Source organism: Strigops habroptila, chromosome 5 (genome assembly GCF_004027225.2).
Source record: "Strigops habroptila isolate Jane chromosome 5, bStrHab1.2.pri, whole genome shotgun sequence".
Taxonomy (NCBI): Eukaryota; Metazoa; Chordata; class Aves; order Psittaciformes; family Psittacidae; genus Strigops; species Strigops habroptila.
In genome coordinates, this window is record NC_044281.2 from 60,740,232 (window position 1) to 60,762,935 (window position 22,704).

Consider the following 22,704-nt stretch of genomic DNA (forward strand, 5'->3'; position numbering starts at 1 on the left):
CATGCAGAGGATGAAGGTAGGTGAGGCAAACATCTCTGTAGGCCACTAGTCTTAAGCTGATCATGACTCCGGCAAGCTAAAATTGTCCTGGGATGTCCACCAGGAAAATCATCTCCTCCTAATGATTTTGAGCCTGGGAGACTGGGCAGGCATAGTGGCAGTGTAGGAGTTGCCCTGGCTCTAGAAACCTATTGGAAGAAAACTAGGTATTGAACACCACCACCAAGAAGTGTTGGGAAAAGGAATAAAAAATGCCCTGTGTGTTGAAGGACTACCTCCGAGATCACTGTGTGTCTGGCCCATACATGGTACGGGCAGTACCCACACATGGTACAAAATGGCAGTGCATGGAGGGGTGGCTCAGCCAAAACAATCCTCCACAGAAGCTGAGCAGCATTTGCAGACAACAGGGATATCTGCACCAAGCATCCCAGGGGCAAGGGTGCTGGCAGAAGTGGCATCTCGCAGTGCCACCTTCTGAACTGAGGTCCAAAATGAGAAGGCACAGGCAGCAAGCCTGCAGGAGATTCTACACAGTGATGACAGATTTTTCTCAAGCCTGTGCTTTATTTTATATTAAAAAAAAGAGGCGGAGCTACAACACTGGTAGCCTTTTCTTCGAACATCCTTAATACGTGCTTCCAATGAACTTAAAAGTTCCTGGGGAAGATGGAGAGGAGAGGATTTCAACCTTGCCTTCCTGGACTATCACATGGATGGAGAGGACAGACCAGCCCTGCCTACTCTTAGTATCTGCAAACAGAAGTGAGTATTTGAGAAAACCCTTGGGCACTACCGTGACATGAAAAGGTCCATGGTTTCCCACAGTGAAAGATCTGAGTGACTAGTTTTACGGGTTTCCCTCTCCTTGTAAGTGCAACAGTGTCTGCAGGGTGGTGGGAATATTTGGAATATAATGATTTTATCCTGACAAAAATGAGAAATCTTGAAAGTATTCCTTGTTCCAGGGCTTTTGTTGCAGTATGTTGCAAACTGTGAGACAGAACTGAGAAGTGACCCCTTGTCCCCAGGGAAGAGGGAACTTTAGAGAGAAGGTGGTAAGGTTGTGAACTCTAGCAGCAGAGGTACCTCATATAGCAGTGCAAACTCCCATGAACTCCACCTTCATCAGATCAAAGGCCGTAGAGCTACATGAACTTCCATGAACTGCTCTGGCAACATCTGAGCTGATGCAGGAGTTTAGACCAGCCCAACAACTAGTCCAGACTTGTTGGCAATTCAGTTTTTCCACTGAAGTATCAAATATGGGTCTTTAAGGAGTGAAATAGATTTTAAAAGACCAACTAGCAAATTATTGTGCCTGTGCAAGAGAACAAGGACTTAATGATGACATAAGGATGAACAAGGATGACGTATAGAAGCTACAGAAACTTTCACAGGGGATCGTAGAATCATAGAATGTTTTGGGTTGGAAGGGACCTTAAAGATCATCTGGTTCCAACCCCCATGCCACTGGCAGGGGCACCTTCCACTAGACCAGGTTGCTCAAAGTCCCATCCAACCTGGCGTTGGATGGAGACTTTCACTAGCATCTCTGAGCGAAAGGGAAACTCACATTAACACACTGCTGCACAGCAAATCCAGCACACTAGGGCCCCTCCCTAATTCACACCGCGTCCCTCATCCCAGGTCCTCACAACACCAAGCTCAGTTGGGTAAGATCTGTCTGCCTGCAAAAGTGTCACAGCTCAGGAGGCACAGAGGTTACAGCCAGACCTGAGCAAACTGAGCACAAGCCAGTGCCGCAGCCCTAAGGGTCCTTTCTACCTGCCATTGCCCTGCTGTTTGTGACTTTGCAGGTACACTGCCCCTGGAGCAATCTTGGTCAGGAAGCCCCCCAACTCTTTTTGAAGTCCTTGCAACATACCAGACATGCTCTTTTAGCCTCCCAGAACACCTCTGGCCCTTTCCAGGGGAGCAGTTCCTCATACCGGAAGTCAAGACATCAACAAAACAGGAACTTGTGGAGGCCAGCTTCCAGCAGTAGGTTGGGTGAGCTTCTTTGGGCCATTGCAAGTGCAAAGGGCTAGTTGCCAGGTTGCATTAACCTATACCCAGCCTCTCACATGTGCAGCTCTGTCTCAGCTTGGGAAACCATTCCCTAGAGATGCCTCTCAAGTTGTTGATTTATCTTTTCTCTACCTGCTTATCTCACTCTTTCTCTCCTCTAGGAGACCTTGAAGAGGTCTAGTCCCCTTTTCTTATGCCTTTATGTTATCTCTCTCAGCAAATCCTTTCTTGTCTGTTGTGATGTTTGGAGGCCTTTCTGCCCTTGCTAGATGGATATCTCTTGTGAGGCCAGACAACCCCCCTAGGGAGAGAGACCGAGGCAATTGCTGTGCACTGAGAACATGTCAGTATGTTCTGGGCATACTGCATGAAGCACAAACTCCACTGATAATGTCAGGAAGAATCAGGAACAAGCAAGGATGGCTGACCCCACTGAGAGCTTGTACAATCAATATCAAAGAATAGAAAATCCAAATGGCATTGAAGAACTTGGAAGATGTTCTTGGACCGTGAATTGCTGGGAGCGCCTCAGTAGAAAAGTGCACCCCTAGCGTGATGTTCTAATGATAAAATTTAGATGAAACAAACCAAGTTTTTATCAGCACATTATAAGTTTCTTAACCACTCTTGGCTGCTGCAGTTATTTGAGATAAGGTGTGTCTTCAATGACCAACTACACCAAGAGAATCCTAGTTTCATAACACAGGGCAGTCTAACAAATGATTGACTAGTAATGTTGACTAAGCCATGTAATCAAAAACCTGCTATTGAGCTAACATAGCCCTTCAGTATATAAATTTGGGGCTCCAGCAGTACAGTCACTCACTCCCAAGCTGCAGAAGCAAATGGAGCTCCTGGGAGCAGCCGAGCTGTTGTCCTTCTAGTTTGCATTGCTTGCCTGCTTTCCGTCGCCAGCATGGAGACGGAATTATGGAAAGGGGAAGATGCCTCCAGGACCGACTCCCCTTCCCATCCTAGGTAACGTGCCTGCAGGTGAAACCAAAGAACTTGGCTTTAAAGCCCTCCCAGAAGGTAAAACTACTTTCTTGCTCTCTTGCTTTTATTTTATGGTTGAGAAATGTTGCGACCTGTGCATGGGGACAACATTGTGGCTCTAGCTTGATGCGTGGCCAAGCCCAGAGGAGCAGAAAAGTCATTGAGATCCTAGCTGCTGCCCTCACTGCTGTTGCCATTGTTGTTCAGGGCCTGATAGCTGGGAACCCTCTCCCACACTCAGATTTACCATGACAGGACCCGAATCTTGACATGCTGGTCTGTAAGGCTGTCTACCTGCAGTGGGATGCGGCAGCAAGGCCACTTTTCAGTCCTCCTCCCTATCTGCTCATTCTCTCTTGCATTTTGACAGCTCAGTGAAGAGTATGGACCAGTGTTCACAGTGCACCTGGGCTCTAAGCCAGTGGTGGTCCTGTATGGACATGATGTGGTGAAAGAAGCCCTGGTTGATCGTGCGGATGAGTTTGCTGGCAGAGGACACATGCCAGTAGGAGACAGGGCTAACAAAGGATTAGGTATGTTTGCTCACCAAGCTCCTTCTGAGGAGAAGGGAAGGGTAGAGGATGCATTCGGCAGAGCTGGAGCGTATTATGCACGAGGGAAGACTGTGGGGCGTGGGTGGGTCCCACCTGGAGAAGGGAAGGCAGAGTGGGCTGTGACCCAATGAAGATAGCAGAGAAATGAAGCTGGATTGATCCCAATGATGGCCAGTGAAAGGGCAAGCAGCAGCAGCCACCAGCTGCAGCAAGAGAAATTATGTGTGGATATGAGTGATGAGTTGTTCACAAGGAGGTTGGGTGTGTGGTGGAAAAAGCCAAAAGCAAGCAGTTGGGCTACAGGACCTCCAGAGATTTTCTCCAAACTACAGTACTGATATCACCACGCCAATGCTCTCCCAGGGACAGGACTCACTGTCACCATGAGCCTATCCATCTCACACACAGCATGCCCAAGCCAGATCTTCCCTCTTCCTTCTTCCTCTGCAGGGATTGTTTTCAGCAACAATGAGGGGTGGTTGCAAGTCCGGCGGTTTGCTCTCAGCACCCTGCGCAACTTTGGAATGGGGAAAAGGAGCATTGAAGAGAGAATCCAGGAGGAAACTGACTACTTTCTGGAAGAGATTGACAAAACAAAGGGTATGGTCCATTTTTAATATAGCTTATGTTTGCAAAAAAAAAGAAGGACTGTATTAAGGGAGCCCATTTCTTTAGCGTAAAATTGAAGTTCCCATGTGTCTGGTCTGTGCATCAGCTATGCCACATTACAAAGCAGTAAATAATTCCATAATCATGTACTGCTCTTTTGGAGGACCCTTCTTGTGTCACTGAGAGACTGTGATCTGATATTTCCTCTAAGAACCAGAGCTCAGATTGCCCACAGTAGCCATAAATAGCCATAGTTCTGGGGTTATTTTATGGTTTGTAACTTTTCTGAAATCACAGGAACACCTTTTGACCCAACCTTCATGCTGAGCTGTGCTATCTCCAATATCATATGCTCCATTGTCTTTGGGAAACGATATGACTATAAAGACAAGAAGTTCCTGGCCCTGATGGACAACATGAACAAGATCTTTCAGATGATTAATTCTCACTGGGGACAGGTACATTCAGTTGCAATTTCACAGTGCCAATATTCTCCCAGGGGAGCAGGAGGCCTTCCTCCCAGTGAAGTTCCATTTCAGTCTTCTAATTAAGACTCCATCAGTATTTTTCTGCACAAGAGGGAATTCATTCAAGAGCAGTAAGTACCCCCACCAGTGGAGTTGGCTTTGCCAGCTAAGTGCAGCTTCCCCCTAGTCCTGAACATGCTTCTTTTCCACCTTTGAGGTTTCTACTACTACTAAGCAAGTCCCTACCATGCTGTCAGGCTGCCCAGCCTCATACCCTTCTGCTTGGCACAGTTGAAAGGGTTGTGGCCTTCCTAGGCTTTTTGCTAGTATCAAAGAAAAGGGCAATGATCATGCTATGGACCTTCCTGTTCCTTTCCTTCCAGCTCTACCAGATGTTCTCAAACATTTTGGATTACTTGCCTGGCCCACACAACAACATATTCAAAGAATTTGATGCTCTAAAAGCCTTTGCGTCAGAGGAGGTGAAAATACACCAAGCCTCCCTAGATCCCAGTTTCCCCTCGGGATTTCATCGACCTCTTCCTCAACAAAATGCAGGAGGTAAGGAGGCAGCATAGAGCCCCAGCTCAGCCCCAAACACATCTCCACTGAGCCCCTTCCCTCTCCTAACACAGGCATTGGGATGACCCCTTCCCAGGCAGCTGTGCTGTGCTGTGGGAAGACACCAAACCTCAGATACTACCTGTGCTAGAGCTTATAGCTCTGGGTCTACACGCTCACCAGCCACTACCTGCAGCTGCTTGGACAGCAAGACCTTCATCTGCTCTCACTGAAACAGAGGGACATTTGCAGTCTGGTCTTGCAGTTCTTTCACTAGAAACTAGCCAACTAGCAGTTGGCACAGCAAGGGCAAACAGGCAGCTATGTAGCATTTGGTCAGCAGCTTGAAAGAAGACTGCTGTGGGGTTGAGCTTACTGCACAAAGATAGCATTGCAATGCCCCAGATGGCTGCTGCGCCTTAGCAGAGAAATGCAACAGCTCTAGGTGAAAAGGCAGGCCTGGGATGACACAAGAAAGGGCCGCTTTTCTTACCTCAGCCAGAGAAACATCCAGGCTTTTCCTCTAGGAGAAAGACTGTCCCAATTCCAGTTTCCACATGAAGAACCTGATAACCAGCACCTTCGACTTGTTCATTGCTGGAACTGAGACAACTAGCACCACCATAAGATACGGGCTTCTGCTTCTTCTGAAACACCCGAAGATACAAGGTACCAGTCCGTGACCTCTTCCTCTTTAGCTGTTCACCTGGGGCTGGGCATGTATCTAACATCACAACTTTTCTCCTCCCTTTCTCATATTTTATCCAAATGGGCAAAGTCCTTGCACCATCATTTCCTGGGGTGGTCATTAGAGATCCCTCAGCTGCACTGGCATCATCATCAGCTACACTCTCCTCATAGCCAGGGACCCGGCTATGTCCACATCTTTACCTCCCAGTACTCCTGTTTAGCCAAGTCACTAGGAAGACATTTTTTGCATGGGCTGCAGTGGAGCTGTGTTCTAGCTGACATCAAACCCAGCATCAAGGCTCCTGTCATCTGTGATCTTTGGACAGCATAGGGCAACCTTTTTAGGTAGGTTTGGTTTTCTTTACCCATTTTATGGTTTGTGTCTCTCATGACAGAGAAAGTTCAAGAAGAGATCGACAAGGTAATAGGACGATCACGAAAACCTTGTGTGGCTGACAGGACCCAGATGCCCTACACAGATGCGGTGGTCCATGAAATCCAGCGCTTCATCACCCTCCTCCCCGTGGGTCTCCCTCACACTGTGGCTAAAGACACACCCTTCAGAGAGTACGTCATTCCAAAGGTTAGTAGGCAAAGACTGGAAGAGTAGCTCTGCGCAACACCTTTGCTCACTTGCTCTGCAGCTCTACATCCCTTCAGAAATACAGTGGGTTTACAAAAAACACAGAGCAGTGACTCCTGACACAAAAGGCAGTAAAGCTGTGGAACTGCTCACCACCCTCCAGGAGAGACTGCAAAGGCAGTTGGTAGTTATTGAGCAGAGAAAGCCCCTCAGCCACAAAGTGCTGGAGGCTATCTTGGCATTCAAGGGAACAAGAGAAACCCGTTTGTCCTGTTCTTTCCACACTTCATGAGGCAGTCACTCCTGGCCACTACAAGAGGCAGGGCTAGAGCAACCTATGGCCTGGCCTGGCTGGCTGCAGCAATGCTCATTGCTCTTCTGGGTGACCGTGTACAGCAGAGAAACAGTAACACATGGCTGTTGACGTTTTGATTTTCAGCTGTCTCTGTAAAACCAAAAGGCAGGACCCAGGGATCTGCTTAGCTTCCACCTTTTGTGTCATCACTGCTGGATTATTTATTTCTCCCTGCTCCCAATCCCCACAAAAAACCACAAATGATCAGAAAGAAGGAAGGAAGGATCCTGGCAGGAGAAATTTGTCAGGAGAGTGCAACAGTGCTTTATTTCCACAACCTTGTGTGCTTTTGCTTTAGGGAGCTTGCAGAAAAGAAGGAACATGGTGCATCTACAAGTTCATATTGTGAAACACTAAGAGGAAGAATTAGGTAAGGTGGCGCCAGATGACTAGAGCAGAGTAAGGATAAATGATGTGAAAGTGAGAGGGAGTGCTCAGGAAGAGAAGCCAACTGCCCCTGCTGTGACATCTAGCAGGGTCTCCCTAAATCTGCCTCCTCAAAGGAAAGGTCCCCAGAGGGAAATGAAACATGGGTAGGGCTGTGCTGGGAAGCTCAGTCTTCACTTGGCAGGCAGTCGGATTAAGTGATCCAACTAGCCTCCCTTTCATGTTCTGCTCTTCTTGTGTTATCTCAGGGCACCACGATTTTTCCCGTCCTCAGTTCTGTTCTCCATGACAGCAAAGAGTTTTCAAACCCCACTGAGTTCAACCCTGGACATTTCTTGAATGCGAATGGCACTTTTAGGAAGAGCAAGTTCTTCATGCCCTTCTCAGCAGGTAAAGCACAAGCTTCCTCTCTCTGTCAACTTCCTCCTCTGGAAACCACCCTGCCTTTTCCTATAACACACAGTCCCTCTTCCTAGCATGGTCCCACTGGTGCTTCCTTGGGGCTCACTGCTCTTTAGATAACTCCTCTCTGCTGCTCTTCAACTCAGATGCATTTCCCATCTTGTTTGGGGCTTCTCAAACCTCCTACTAGGAGTTGCCAATATAATGATGTGAGTGGGGCCCATTGACACTTCCTAAAATACCTGTCAACTTCCTACACAGCCACCAAAGTCATCCTTAACCAACCTGTCTCTCTGTGGTAGCTCTACTTTTCACCAGCAGCTCTTAATTACCTCTCAGGCTGCGTGCAAGCGCTAACCCACCTATAGCCCCAACCCTCTGCTTTCTCACCCATGCTTTACGTCACCTTTTCTCTCTCATTTTGCCTCCTTTGATGCCCCCTCCACATTTAAGACTTCTCCTGCTCCTGTTCTTCCTTCACACACCCAATCAAACTGCCAAGGGTCTTTCTTCAACAAACTCTTCTCTTGCAAATGTCCTTTTAGTTAACAGTTAGGACTGTTAATCCTAACAGTCATCTCACCGCTGTGGCTGTATCTGGTAAATAAAGCTGCGCATCACATCTGCTTAGTACAAACTCTGGTCTACTCAGCAGAGTGCTATTTGCTCTTTTCACTTCCAGGGAAGCGAATATGCCCTGGAGAGGGCCTGGCACGCATGGAGATATTCTTATTTGTGACCACCATTTTGCAGAACTTTACCTTGAAGCCTACCGTCAACCCCCAGGAACTCGACATAATCCCAACACTGAGCGGGACAGGCAACGTACCTCCTGCCTACCAGCTCTGTGCTATCCGCCGCTGAAAAGCACAAAACCGTACTTCACAGTGTCCTGAACCTGACTACTCCTTCTCCTGGTAGAAAATTAACTCTATCCCAGCTGAAACCAGGACACATCTCCCTTACTAAAACAATGGCAGGAGCATTGGCCCACCTTTCCAAGGCCTCCAGGGAGGCAGCTCAAACACAGGTACATGCACAGAGTAAACACCTTCAAAGCCTCCTAGAACTGCTCCACCACATCTCAGGGAGCCCCTGGGTGTCCTTGCAGCCTGTTGCACTGATACTCTGTCCATGAGCTCATTGAGTGCAGTGACTGCACCAAACAGCTGATTTTCTCACAAACATGACTTTCATGACTGCCCATGACCTGCTTCTCCCGCAGCATGGATCCCCCCTGAGAGCAGCATGCTTTGCAGGTGGATACCAATGTGTGTGTCTATGTTAATAACCCAATAAAGAAAAATCTGTTTAAAAAGATTTGAGCTGTTATTTTCTTTGGGTTGGGACAGTGCCTACATCTGCTGCTCCACTGCAGAGTAGGTCTGCAGCACCTGTAGCTAGTGCCCTGTGGGAAGGGCTGCCCCTCCAGGGGCAAGGTGCCTGCTTGCTCCATCTGCTGGACCCAGTACTGCTGCCTGCAAGGACTCCCTGGCCAGTCACAGCACAAGACCAGTCAGGAAGACTCGCAGTGTGGGATAGGAAGAGGGTCCTGCAGCCTGTATCTCTATCTGCTGTTCTTGGAGCTGCCAATACTGCTACCCACAGCTGGACAAAATACAGCTTCAGCCTCCCTCCTGAATGAGTGCATTCCTCTCCCTAGCTCAGAGGCTGAAGTTCTGGCTGCCTTCACCCCCTTGATGGGACCTATGGCTGCTCCTGAAGTCTCATCTCATGTCTCAGGCACTCTATGGCCCAGCCTTCCCACAAGCTAGGAGTACCTTCCCTATGGCTCATCCCTGTCCTCCTCCCACCATCTCCCCCTTCTGCTCTCTCCCAGGCATTTGCCAGCACAACTCTGCCTGTCACTGTAGCCACCCAGCACCCTGCTATGAATCAAGATGGGGCTGCCGAGGAGGTAATTTCTCTGGATAGTGTCTCCTATCTGAATCACACTTTCATCCCACCTCCCAGCTGAAATGCCAACGTACTAGGGAGAAAACAGAGTAGTGAGAGGCCATTGCAGGTACGGAACAGTTGAGAACTAAGGGAAGCTGCCATCATGGGGGCAAAGTTCTGCAGCTGGAGTTGCATTCTCATTCCAGTTTTCTTGGGCATATCACTTCAACTCACTTATGGTCTGGACTCCTTCTGCCAAAGGAAGAGCGCATCCCTGTCTTTGCAGGGTGTTGCGAGGAGCTCAGGCACAGAGTGATAAGGACTCCAGCGAACTCTCTGGCTGCTCTTTTCTACCATCAGGATCACTGCAAGGATTTATATGTTCTTTATTAAAATGAATTAATTTAGGGGGACAGCAAAAACATCTCTCCCAGAGAGGCTGGGTGCTCCAGGGGAATCTGATATTGCTTCCACATCGTAGAGGCATCATTTCAAACAGTTCTTCCCCCATCCAAAGTCTCTGTCCCATTTTCCATAGAATTTCATGTACACGCAAAGAGAAAATTCTCACTGCCACCGTGTGACCCCTGGTGTCCAGGAAAAAGATTGTGCCTGTTATTTCTCGCCCCAGCCACTATTCAGTGCAGGTTTTTTTCAGTGACAGGATGGATGGTTTTCATAAACGGATTCCACCACAGGTGGCTTTCTTCTGTGTTTCTTCATCCTCATAGGCTCTGGTTGTGTTTGGATCTCTGCTTTGCAGTGTCTGTCTTGATTTTCATTTACGTACATATTTGTTGTCCCCTGCACTGTGGTCATATAAAAGTCCTAGAGGGAAAATAGAATTTCTGTCTGATGATTGTCACAAGGTAGTCAGAGACCTTGTGAGTACTGCGGAGAATACAGTATGCAGGAATTTCCACCTCTCTTTGGAAATGTTTAGCAGTATTTTGAAGAAATACCATACTTGCGCACGTCTTCTTAGGTTCTTCCCTCCTTCTCCCTCCATTTTTGCCCCTGCAGGACACAGCTACAATGCCTGTGTGCTCCAAACCAGCGGCAAACCATTGCTGGCCTCTTATTTGGGATTGCATCAAATGGACAGACATGCAACCAGAAGCATCAGTCGTGTAGGACCCCAGGCAAGCACAGGGAAAGAGATCACCATGAGTTCTTTCTTAGTCTAGGGCTATCCTTAAAGCCAGTCCTGCATTTAGTAACTTGCTCAGAAGTCTGTGTGTTATGTTGCAAATCAGTTAAGAGATGACTTACATTTGGAGGTCTGGGAGGGGATGATTCATATTCATGTTCTTCCTGCCCATCGGGATGTTGATTCATCCGAAGCAATGAACAAAACAGTGGCAAACAACATCTATCTACAATTCACAAACAACTGCGTAAGAAGAACAGGGCAGTGAGAAAATGGTCAGTTACTAAACAGCTCCAGAACTCAGGACATACTCAGGGGGTAAATAACCACACAGGGAATATTTGGGATAATATCCAACATATTCTAAGCTGGATGCCAAAACACTCTTTCATTTGGTACAATCGCAGCATATACAGTACTGTTACAGCTTCCTTTCTAAAGTAAGGGAACAAAGATCCACGAAATTACTAGAACTGGTTAAAAACATCTGTAAAGTGATGGGGGAAGGAAAGGGTCCTTTTAGGAAGAACTGTCAGTTTCTGGCTACCAGAATGCTTTGTGGCATTCTTCCTTTATAAGCAAGTTGACTGTCTCTTTGGTGATGTGGGTGATTTTTTCACCACTGAGGAAGGAAGTGTGATGCTACAGAGACTTCTAACTCTACCTCAGTACAAGGGAGGTAGGCAGAACACCAAGACCTGCCCCATGGCCTGGAACAAAGGAAAAAGGTGACCAAGCTAAACATACTACAAAACATCTTGGCAGTGTTTCTGGAGCTGAGTAACACCATTTTGGAGTGAGAGGATCCCTAAATGAATAATTTCCTGTGGGAAGTGATAGAGAAATCTGCTGAAAAACAGTGGTGATAGTTTGGTTGGGGTTTTTTGTTCGTTTTGTTTTGTTTTTTGATTTCCTGCTAGTTAACAGACCGCTTGGCAGTGCCCCTTCAGTATTTTCACATGAGTTTCTCTTTTATCTTTATGAAACTTCAACTCCTAGGCTGAGGTCCAGCCTTTGACAGATAGAGCAGAGGCAGTCTGAACGCCAAGGGATGTGGTCCTGAACTTGCAGAGAGCTGCAGAGGATGTTGAATAAGGTTTCTGATATGGAGGTCTAGGCTTGGAAGTAGCAAGGCACCCAGGAGATGAAGGGTAGTCACCTGATTCAAGCTGTAGTTCTTCCACTGGGTAACACAGACCACCACCAAGATGACTGCAAGGACCAAGGTCAGAACGCTGGGTATCCCTGCAGCTACTCCAACCACACAGGGCTCATACTAACTTACAAAGAAAGACAGGTCAAATGCATGCAATGTGATCTTTTAACTCCGTGCTTAGTAGCTGAGTGAGTGGTTACCATACAACATCAAGAAAAGCCGATGCAAGGAAAAAAACCACAGCCTTGGATCAAAACAGTGTTGTCCAGCGCAGCTGTACTGCACACTGGGACTGACAGGAGAAGAAGAGATTTGATTTGATTTCAGAGGGAAAACATTCCATGTAATCAATTGCATTAAATAATGACACAAACTCTTACCCCAGAAGAACAATCTGCCTGGGCAGTTGTGCTTCCAGATGTATGTGCAGAAGTCTAGAAATAAGATGGTTATAGAACATTTACAAAGAAGTGTTTCATACAAAGCAAGCAAGGAGAAAGGCTAAGCGAGCAGTCGCAAGACTCCAAAACCAGCATGCAGTCAGTAACACGTGGAGCACCCAGCTGTGCTCTGAAGTCATGGCTGTATTTGCCAGTCATAAGCAAAAACCCAGACTCTGGTCCTACCAGCAACGGTTCTAACTGAATGGAAGGAATATGTATTTTTCCTCAAAAAAAGGCTCAAGGCTGAAAAAAACCTTATGCAAAGCATATACAAGAGATAAGCGCAAATTGCCGAGGCGAGTATCTCCAGAGAGGACGCCTTTAACACCGGAGCGGGGGGAAGCACAGCGTCCAGGAGCCTCAGTTTGGAGCGGCAAGAGCGACCAAGGGAGCCTCAAGTCCTCGACAGGACTTGCCCAGGAGCCGGCAGCTCAGCTCACGCGAGCAGCTGACTCACAGGGGGCGGCGCCAGGAGTGGCGGCACCAGCCCTCAGTGGGTAAAAACCCACCCCAGGGAGCGCGAGCGACCAGGGCAGGCAATCAGGGCGTGGCGCGGCCGTTGGCGCAGGCAGGGCGAGCAGGATGCTGAGCACTCGCCTCAGGCGCAGGGCCCGCTCTGAGAGCTCTGCCCCGGTGGTGGCCAGTGTAGGCACCCAGACAGAGCCGATGAGAGGGGAGGCTGCGGCGCAGACCTCGGAGTGTAGAGAGTGCCTCGACTGGTCTCTTGAGGCGAGGGTGCACAATGGACAGGCTGCACTCGGTGCACTCTAGTGGAAGTCCTCCTGCAGCAGGTGGCTGAGCTGCGGGAGGCTGTTGGAGAGCTAAAAGATGCCAAGGAAGCTGAGAGGAAGCTGGGCTGCTTGCTCCAGGCCCAAACTGTGCAGGGACCGCAAACGTCCAGCATTGGTCATATAGGAAAGAAGGAGGGCAGCAACCCAGGAAGCTGGGAATTAGTCACGAGAAAAACTAACAAAAAAAGGAGGAAGAGAACAATTAACGACAAGGGGCTTCCTCCTAAATCTGATGTCCCCACCCAGAACCACTTCACAGTTCTGCAAGGGGCTAATGAGAAAGCACCCACCACACCTAATGAGCATCCTGCTGATGCACCAGTAAAGAGGATCACTACTGGTGCCTCCAGGAAAAAGCGGAGGGTCATAGTAGTAGGGGACTCTACTTTGAAAGGCACAGAGGCACTCATCTGCCGGCCTGATCCAGTCTCGAGGGAGGTGTGTTGCCTGCCAGGGGCTCGGATCAGGGATGCTGCTGAGAGGCTGCCTGGTCTAGTAAGTCCTGCTGACTATTACCCCCTTCTAGTGGTCCATGTGGGTGCTAGAGATATAGATAGCAGTAGCCTGGAGAACATTAAGAAGGACTACAGCGCCTTGGGAGACGTGGTTAGGGGCTCTGGAGCTCAGAGAGTTTTTTCATCAATTCTCCAGGACAAAGGGGAGGACCTTAAGAAAGCTAGGTGGATTTGGCAGGTTAATAAATGGTTAGAATGGTGGAGCCATAGTCAGGGGTTTGGCTATTTAGAACACGGGGCTCCATTTGGGAGGCCAGATCTACTGGAGGCTGGTGGAGCTGGTCTGACAAAGAAAGGGAAGAGCTGTTTTGGTAGGAGGCTTGCCAGGCTGGTCAAGAAAGCTTTATACTAGATGTGTTGGGGGAGGGCAGCATTGATCCATCCCAACACTCCTGCTCAGTTGCCAGCACCTGTAATAAGTGCTTGGAGCGATGTAGAGATGTTCCAGCTGCCCCAGCCATTGAGTCGGCTGCATTTGGAGCTCGGCTAAGGTGCCTCTATACAAACGCCCATAGTATGGGGAACAAACAAGAGGAATTAGAGATGTGTGCAAGACTACGGGAATATGATGTCATTGGTATCACAGAAACATGGTGGGATGGCTCCTATGACTGCAGTGTCGGAATGGAAGGTTACAGGCTGTTTAGAAAAGACAGGCCAGGCAGACAGGGAGGAGGCGTTGCTACCTATGTCAGTGATAGGCTAGAGAGTATGGAACTCTGTCTGGGGACGGGTGATGAGGTAACAGAGTGTTTGTGGGCCAGGATCAAAGGGAAAACAGCAATGGGGGACATTATGGTGGGGATCTGTTACAGGCCGCCTGATCAAGAGGACTCTGTGGATGAAGCGCTCTACAGACAGATAGGAGCAGCCTCACGCTCCCAGGCCCTTGTCCTCATGGGGGACTTCAACCATCCTGGCATCTGTTGGAGGGACGGTATGGCCCGGCACAAGCAATCCAGGAGGTTCCTCGACTGTGTGGAAGACAACTTCCTCTTTCAAGCAATAGAGGAGCCAACAAGGAGAGGTGCCACGCTTGACCCCGTGCTCACCAACAGGGAGGGACTGGTTGGAAATGTGACACTCCAGGGCAGCCTTGGCTCTAGTGATCATGAGATGGTTGAGTTTGAGATCCTCAGGACAGTGAGAAGAGCATGCAGCAAGCTCACTGCCCTGGACTTCAAGAGAGCAGACTTTTGCCTCTTCAGGAACCTCCTTAGTAAGGTTTCATGGGATACAGTCCTAGAGGGCAGGGGGGCCCAAGACTGCTGGTTGATACTCAAGGATCACCTGCTACGTGTTCAAGAGTGTTGCATCCCGACTAGAAGAAAGTGCAGCAGGAGGGCCAGGAGACCTCCATGGTTGGATAAGGAGCTGCTGAGGAAACTTAGAGGGAAAAAAGAAGCTTATAGAAGGTGGAAGGGAGGACAGGCGGCCTGGGAAGAATATAGGAGCATTGCCCGGGAAGCTAGGGACCAGGTTAGGAAAGCTAAGGCCCAGTTAGAATTAAGTTTGGCAAGGGATGTAAAAGATAAGAGGAAAGGATTCTATACATACGTAGCAAATAAAAGACAGACTACGGACAATGTGGGCCCTCTCCGGAAGCTATTGGGAGAACTGGCTACCATGGATTTGGAGAAGGCTGAGGTTCTTAATGACTTCTTTGCCTCCATCTTCACCAGCAAATGCTCTGACCACACAACCCAAGTCTTGGAAAGCAAATGCAGGGACTGTGAAAATGAAGACCTTAGGCCCTCTGTAGGAGAGGATGAGGTTCGAGACCATGTTAAGAACCTGAACATGCACAAGTCCATGGGACCTGATGAAATCCATCCGCGGGTCCTGAAGGAGCTGCCGAATCAAGTTGCTAAGCCACTGTCCATCATATTCGAAAAATCCTGGCGGTCAGGTGAAGTTCTCGATGACTGGAAGAAGGGTAATATAACCCCCATTTTCAAGAAGGGAAATATGGAAGACTCAGGGAACTACAGACCAGTCAGTCTCACCTCTGTGCCTGGCAAAATCTTGGAACAGTTTCTCCTGGAAAACATGCTAAGGCACATGAAAAACAACGAGGTGGTTGGTGACAGCCAACATGGCTTCACTAAGGGGAAATCCTGCCTGACCAATTTGGTGGCCTTCTATGATGGAGCCACGGAACTGATGGACAGGGGCAGAGCAGTTGACGTCATCTACCTGGACTTGTGCAAAGTGTTTGACACTGTCCCGCACGACATCCTTGTCTCTAAATTGGAGAGACATCAATTTGATAGATGGACTACTCGGTGGATAAAAAATGGCTCGATGGCCGCATGCAAAGAGTTGTGGTAAATGGCTCGATGTCCAATTGGAAACCTGTAACGAGTGGTGTCCCTCAGGGATCGGTGTTGGGACCGGTCCTGTTCAACATCTGTGTCAGCCACATGGACAGTGCGATTGAGTGCACCCTCAGCAAGTCTGCTGACACCACCAAGCTGTGTGGTTCGGTTGATATGCTGGAGGGAAGGGATGCCATCCAGAGGGACCTTGACACGCTTGTGAGGTGGGCCGATGCCAACCTTATGAAGTTTAACCAAGCCAAGTGTAAGGTCCTACACCTGGGTCGGGACAATCCCAGGCACTGCTACAGGTTGGGTGGAGAAGAGATTCAGAGCAGCCCTGCAGAGAAGGACCTGGTGTTGGTTGACGAGAAGCTTAACATGAGTCGGCAGTGTGTGCTTGCAGCCCGGAAAGCCAACCATATCCTGGGCTGCATCAAAAGAAGCGTGACCAGCAGGTCAAAGGAGGTGATCCTGCCCCTCTACTCTGCTCTTCTGAGACCCCACTTGGAGTACTGCGTACAGTTCTGGTGTCCTCAACATAAAAAGGACATGGAGCTGTTGGAGCGAGTCCAGAGGAGGGCCACGAGGATGATAAGAGGGCTGGAGCACCTTCCATATGAAGACAGGCTGAGAGAGTTGGGGCTGTTCAGCCTGGAGAAGAGAAGGCTGCATGGGGAGACCTCATAGCAGCCTTCCAGTATCTGAAGGGGGTCTACAAGGATGCTGGGGAAGGACTCTTCCTTAGGGACTGTAGTAGTAGGACAAGGGGTAATGGGTTCAAACTTAAACAGGGGAAGTTTAGATTACATATAAGGAAGAAGTTCTTTACAGTGAGGGTGGTGAAGCACTCGAATGGGTTGCCCAGGGAGGTTGTGGATGCTCCATCCCTGGCGGTGTTCAAGGCCAGGTTGGACAGAGCCTTGGACCATGTGGTTTAGGGCAAAGTGCCCCTGCCCATGGCAGGGGAGTTGGAACTAGATGATCTTAAGGTCCTTTCCAACCCTTACTATTCTATGATTCTATGATTCTATATATATGCCAGAGAAAGCTGGATTCAGAAGGAAAAACAGCACAAAGGGGAATGGTAAACCCTAAGAAAAGATGCGCTTTTACCACAGTCTTCTCTCTGTCTATGCCATGATGCTGGAGGCAGCAGCCTGCACAGACTTGCCTGGAAGAGCAGTCAGTGCCTCGCAGATGCAAGGCATGCAATGCAGGGCACTGGCAAATCTGGTATATCCCAAACAATACTTCATCCATAAAAGCAACAATTTCTCTTCCAGAATCCCATCCCTCAGCTCCTACAGATAACATGATGGTGAGTTGTTAGTTGACATTCATCCTATGCAATGTACTTCCTGACTTTACAGTTGTGTTGCAAAACAGTGAGAAAGATGTTGTCTCCTGTAGAGAAATAAAATAAAATAAAATAAAATAATGATGATGATGAAGAAGAAAAACAGAACTGAGTATTAGCTATTGGAAGATGCCCCTGGCCAGGTGTGGGAGTGGGGAGGGGTGCTTCTGAAGTGACTGGAAATGATGGCATGAGAATATATTCTTTACAGCTGAACAGGGAAGGCATATTCCAGAGGAAACAGAAGCCATGCCATGCTATTGAAGAAAGTAATATGAGGAAACACAAACTCTTTTGCCTGAGTTGTTTATACCATGCAATACCTCTGAGTAGTCAGAGCCTGCCATTTAATGTACTTACCCTGACAGCTCCTAAATTAGAAAGGGTAAGGCTTTCTAACTTAGCTCCAACTATGGCTTGGGAGCTGAAGTTCAGTGGTAGCTTGTAAAATAGCAAGGACTTGCACCTGCAACCTTTGAGCCCCAAACTAATCACATGTGCCTGCTTCTATTGATTCAAGGACAGCTGAAAATATTAGAAACACATTAACTCCTCCCTGACCGAATTGTTTACACACATAGAGAGAGGGATATTCAGAAGAGTCTCTGCTAGATGTGCTGTCTGTCTGTCTGTATGTCAGCCGGCATACAGAGGCACTTCCAACTGGGAGGAGTGCAGGAAGAGGCTTGGAGGCAGTTGGAAGCTGTTCTTAACCTCTTTTACTGATGCAGCTCTACTGCTGGTAGCCATGCTGGGTCCATTACATGGTGAGTTCTGTTGGCAGCTGGGGCTGCCTGCAGGAATCAGTGCTAGTGACAGTGTTGGGAATGGTCCTGCAGAGAAGCTGAGCTTCAGAGGTTGACTATCAGGACAAGCAGTGCAGGAGCCTCTTCTCTCCTATAATCCAGGGCTAAGTAGTATGCACTTCTGTACGAAACAGCTCTTTTAAGACAGTTAGGCTCAATGTTATTCTTGAAGCCCAGTCAGTCCCAGAAACATGTAAGAATTAAATAAACTGGAATGAAACAGTAAAGCTGCTGAGGTCTTTCTTGAAACTGAAACTCTGGTGGTCTGGAAGGTGACAGGAAAAGGCTGAAAGAGCTTCACTTTGCATCCAGAAAAAAAAAACCCAACCAACCAAAAACAACAGTGGGGGAGCTGGCAGAAAGTTGTCCTTTTCTGACTGCAGGAAGTTCTGCTGCCTTGCATTGATGAGGGCCTGGTTACTTCAGAACAAGAAGAATGCCATGAAAGCTTGTCAATAGCAGTCTGGATATTGCAGAACATGAAGGCGGCAGGCTCAAAATGCAAGCAAGCTATTGGAGATTTGATCTAAGTCCTGCAGTTTAGGAGAGGGACACATCGCTGCCAGTTGAGGACCATAATCACAGCAAAGTCAAAGAGGGGATGAGATTATTGAATTCGTCCTCCCTTACAGATGCCAACTGGAGCATTGTTTGTAAGTGTAGCCTTTATATGCAAGCTGTGGAAATTATACTGGAAGTGTAACCTCTGAACAGCTTGGCTTATGGAACCAGAGATGTTGGAGAACGCCACTGAGCATGCAGCCACAGGTAGTAGTTGGTCACTGAGTGAAAGAGATTTCTTTCAAACTCCTTAGAGGTGCAGGTATTGCTGCACCCAGGCTGCCAGCTGGCAATGAAATATAGCAGAGACATTTCTCACCCAGATTTTCTACTGTGACTTCCTTGAATTTCATCACTGAAACACACCTTCTTGAACAGCTGACCTGTTAACTTTTGAGCTTAGATTTTCATATCTGCCTCTTCTCTGAAGCTGTAAATTTGTTTTCTTTCATTCTTTTTGGTTAAAGACAGTGCACTTAATGGACTTTATTATTTCTATGACTGTGCATGCAAGTAAAGTGAAAGTTTGAATAGAAGGAGCCACATAAATAACATTTGCATATAGTCACTTCTCTCTGTTCAAGTTATTTGTGAAGCTATATTTGTGTGTGCAACTGAGTGTTTACAAATTTAAGTTGACAGCTAGGAACAGGTCTGTTACAATAACCTAATTAGTAGCCCTTGATTTGAGTAGAAACGCTTTTTCCTAGCTTATTCAATCACGGTTCCAGACCAGGGTTAAATATTTAATTTCTTAAGATGGGACACTAACAGACAGACCATATAAATAAGATCTTACTTAAAGGAAAAGCCTGGTTCTGCGCTTAAATCTTTAATAGGTGACTTGAGGGTACCGGTCATTCGTGCTTTCCTCCGACTCTGACAGCCTTTAATTACAAAATGCGGGATTTGGGATATCTTAAGACCATCATATTTGGAAGCTGGAGTGTCCAACCTGCTAGCAAGCAAATATAGAAAGCCATAGCAAGACACTGAGAAACAGGCTGTTTCTCTCAATTGTACACATTATACACATTGCCTCAAGTCACTTGCAAAAATGAATCGGTATGCAAGTTTGTATGCTAGCCATGTCAAGAGAATCAAGGATGTCCTTTACATGAAAATTACTATTGACTTCTAATTTATTTACTTCAAAAAGAAAGGGCAATTGTAATCCTCCTGATTAAAACTCCTGATCATTGCTCTGAAATTTCTAAATGTAAAGTTAAAGTAATTCAATATTGTGATATCCTTCTATGCCTGCAGAGCCCCTGCTTTTGCTCATAGATTGCCCTGACTACTCCGGAGTAATACTTAAGGGGCTCTGAGTATCACTGACCCTGATGTGAGTCAGGTAGGTTTTCCAGCAGGACGACCTACAGCATCTACTGTGTCAAGAGCACATCTTGGGTGAGAGAAAGCCTTATACTGCAGCTGAGATAAATAAACCCCAAACATTGCAAACCTTTCCCTCTCCCTTTTTGCCACTCAGTAACTTGTAGCATCCTGCAGACCTGTATGCAGGAGAGATCACAAGAAGACAGGCCTCTTCCCCAGCCAAAATCAGCATCGCTGCGACCCTGCAGCTCAGTCAAGAGAGCTTCTCACTGAAGGGAGCAGAGGGGAGATGGACAAATGCAGTTAAGACACATATCCAGTGATCACATACTCCTGATTTACTCCTCAGATTTACCACAGATGCTCCCACCTCTAAGCATCAATGCTCCAGCATATAGATAGTACTCCCTTTCCTGTAGCTGTTCTCACACTTGCTTAAACTGCAGTTCCTCATGGGCAGCAACTATCTCCTCTTCTGTGCCTATACAGCACTAGAGGTAACACCTGACCAGCCCTTGGATGGAGTCAACAGAAGCTATGTGCCTTTCACTGGGTAGGGCTGTGAGAGGAGACAAAGGGACATCCCAAAGGAACCAATATGGGGAAGTGAAAGAAGATCAACAGAGGTTAGAGAGACCAAAGCCACTAATCTATCATTTCTGTCTGTATGCCTTGTAAGCAAGTAACTTTTTGCTGTGCTCTCCTAGCTCTGCTATTGACCTAAGATCTGTTGAGAGCATGTTTTCAATGAATATTCATGAAATTAATTGATTATTACATTTCAGAGGAGAATGCTGCTTTAGCCTCAGAGCCAGCTAGCTGCTGGGAAGAAGGAGGTTTCATTCCCAGCCACTCTCACCTGGCGATTTCTAAACAAAGAGCTTGTGTTTTTCAGCAGGTCCCATCTCCCAGGACAGGAAATCTCCTTAAGAAGGGTCCATTGCATGATCCAGGACACAAGCCTCCTCTTTTCTCCAACCGCCCAAAGACCAGGCGATAATTCCAGGACAGAAAAGCTGGGGCAGATGCTAAAACCCAAGCAGGTGTCTGAAACCATTAGTTGCACCATAAATAAATGCAGAGCTAATGAAGGGGCCATCTTCATTGATCTGGTCAGGGCAGACAACAGGGAGGGTTAAACACTCCCAGGGAGCTATTCATCCAACAGATTAGATTAGCTGTCTGGTGGCCTCACCTCTCCTGCACTCTGACCTCCCCACCACTACTTCCATTCAAACAAGACCCAACCATCTCGACAGGACAACTCCCACTCACCATTTCACTCTTCTTGAGAAATCCCTGGACGTGTTAACAGCAAACTGCTCAACGCCAGGGTTAGTGTTCCTTTTAGGATGACTTTCTCTTCCTGCTAAAAACTGAACGGCAGACCTGCAAAGAGGAAGAGGCAATGGCATTTCTCTTGGACTGACTCAGACAACCTGGCTGGGTCCCAGCACACCTGGTAGAGCCAGCTCCCTGCCAGGGGCAGAGTCTGGCACGCTCCTGGGAAGCTGGGCTTCAGGGTGCTGGGGACTCCGCCTCTTCTCTGCCAGCCCCACAGCAAATAAAACCACTCCTGGCTCCCAGAGAATGTTTAGTATGTGCCACAGATGAGCTGCATGGGAATCCTGCTTTTGCTTTCTAAGGTTAGCACCTCATCTGCCAGAGCACATTTGCTGGAAATGCCAGGACAAAGTGGAATATTTCCGCTGGCTAGATGCTGAGACAAAGAGCCTGTCACATCTGAGGCATCGTTTGTTGTTTGAAGTGAACCATACCACTGGGTTCTCGTGTTTTTAAAGTTCAAAGAATCTTCTGGCAGACAATGGATACTCCCTTCAGCAATTCACACATGGTGACTCCATGATCCTTGGGTGCTTTCTGAAAAATTGAGTCCTGTTTCTAAACGTAAGCAGAGAAAATGAGGACCACCCATGTCACACAGTGGTGGCAGGCAATCAGCGTGGAAAGAGACGTTAAGGGAACATGATAGTTGAACAGCAGGGAATATCTTCCCTGCAAAAGATCTTCACACATACAACAGATAGATTGTGCACACAGTAAGAACCTGTCACTGCAATTGCAAATGTCTGTGTTTCTCTAACAGATGTGACTCCAGTTCATATTCCACCTTCTGTTTTACCTCCTGTTTCCCACCAGCGTCACTTGAGCTGCGTCATTTCTAATGTTACAGCATTGATTTGGGCTGTAACTCTCTGTGCAACTGAAGGCTGCTGGTCCTCACTTTGGAAATTATGTCCACCTGCTGACTTGACTGCAGCCTCCAGGCTCATTCCAGGGTCAGCTGAGAGGAAATTCAGTCACTATGAAGGTTTGAGTGGCTGTGATGCACACCATAGGAAATATTTTGGGTGGTGGGAAACGCATGTACTGGGGACAGAACACAGACATAATCCTTAGCAAGCAGGACAGACATCAAGCAGGGGACAGAAAAAGGAAGAAAAGCATGCTGGGTGCTGCCTAACTATTGAACATTTTGCTACTGCAGTGAGAGTACAGACCATAGCTTTGCAGTAATTAACATCTACCTCATGCTCATCCTGCTGTCCTTTGCGCAGGAGTTTCATGTCCTGGGGTCTCCGGGACCTTCTGCTGAAGGCCACCCCCTGTAGTGTGGTAAATGAGCCTCCTCTTTTAAGGTCTACTTACGGACTAATTCCCAGATCCCTGATGTTTATTGCTGAAGATCTGCATCTCAGCCTAACAAAGCA

General features: G+C 47.7%; 1 protein-coding gene and 2 long non-coding RNA genes across 5 annotated transcripts; 1 reads left to right on the plus strand and 2 right to left on the minus strand.

Moving 5' to 3' along the window:
• Nucleotides 1–2,150: 2,150 nt before the first annotated feature.
• Nucleotides 2,151–6,544, minus strand: LOC115608732. The gene is made up of 3 exons (XR_003991647.1): nucleotides 6,532–6,544; nucleotides 3,074–3,080; nucleotides 2,151–2,308 (listed from the first exon to the last, which is right to left on the minus strand). It is a non-coding gene; the product is annotated as an uncharacterized LOC115608732 (long non-coding RNA).
• LOC115608730 (cytochrome P450 2C8-like) lies at nucleotides 3,383–8,955 on the plus strand. The gene is given in 9 exon segments (XM_030488015.1): nucleotides 3,383–3,560; nucleotides 4,032–4,181; nucleotides 4,488–4,648; nucleotides 5,041–5,172; nucleotides 5,174–5,218; nucleotides 5,746–5,887; nucleotides 6,304–6,491; nucleotides 7,482–7,623; nucleotides 8,318–8,955. Coding segments are annotated over 9 exon segments (1,176 nt in total). The 5' UTR covers nucleotides 3,383–3,526; the 3' UTR covers nucleotides 8,500–8,955.
• A 710-nt stretch (nucleotides 8,956–9,665) lies between these two features.
• LOC115608731 lies at nucleotides 9,666–22,044 on the minus strand. Of its 3 annotated transcripts, none has more exons than XR_003991645.1 (3): nucleotides 20,149–22,044; nucleotides 10,807–10,910; nucleotides 9,666–10,362 (listed from the first exon to the last, which is right to left on the minus strand). It is a non-coding gene; the product is annotated as an uncharacterized LOC115608731 (long non-coding RNA). The 3 variants fall into 3 exon arrangements; XR_003991646.1 differs by lacking the exon at nucleotides 20,149–22,044 and adding an exon at nucleotides 12,221–12,410; XR_003991644.1 differs by lacking the exon at nucleotides 20,149–22,044 and having other exon boundaries at nucleotides 10,807–11,085.
• Between the last annotated feature and the right edge of the window lie 660 nt (nucleotides 22,045–22,704).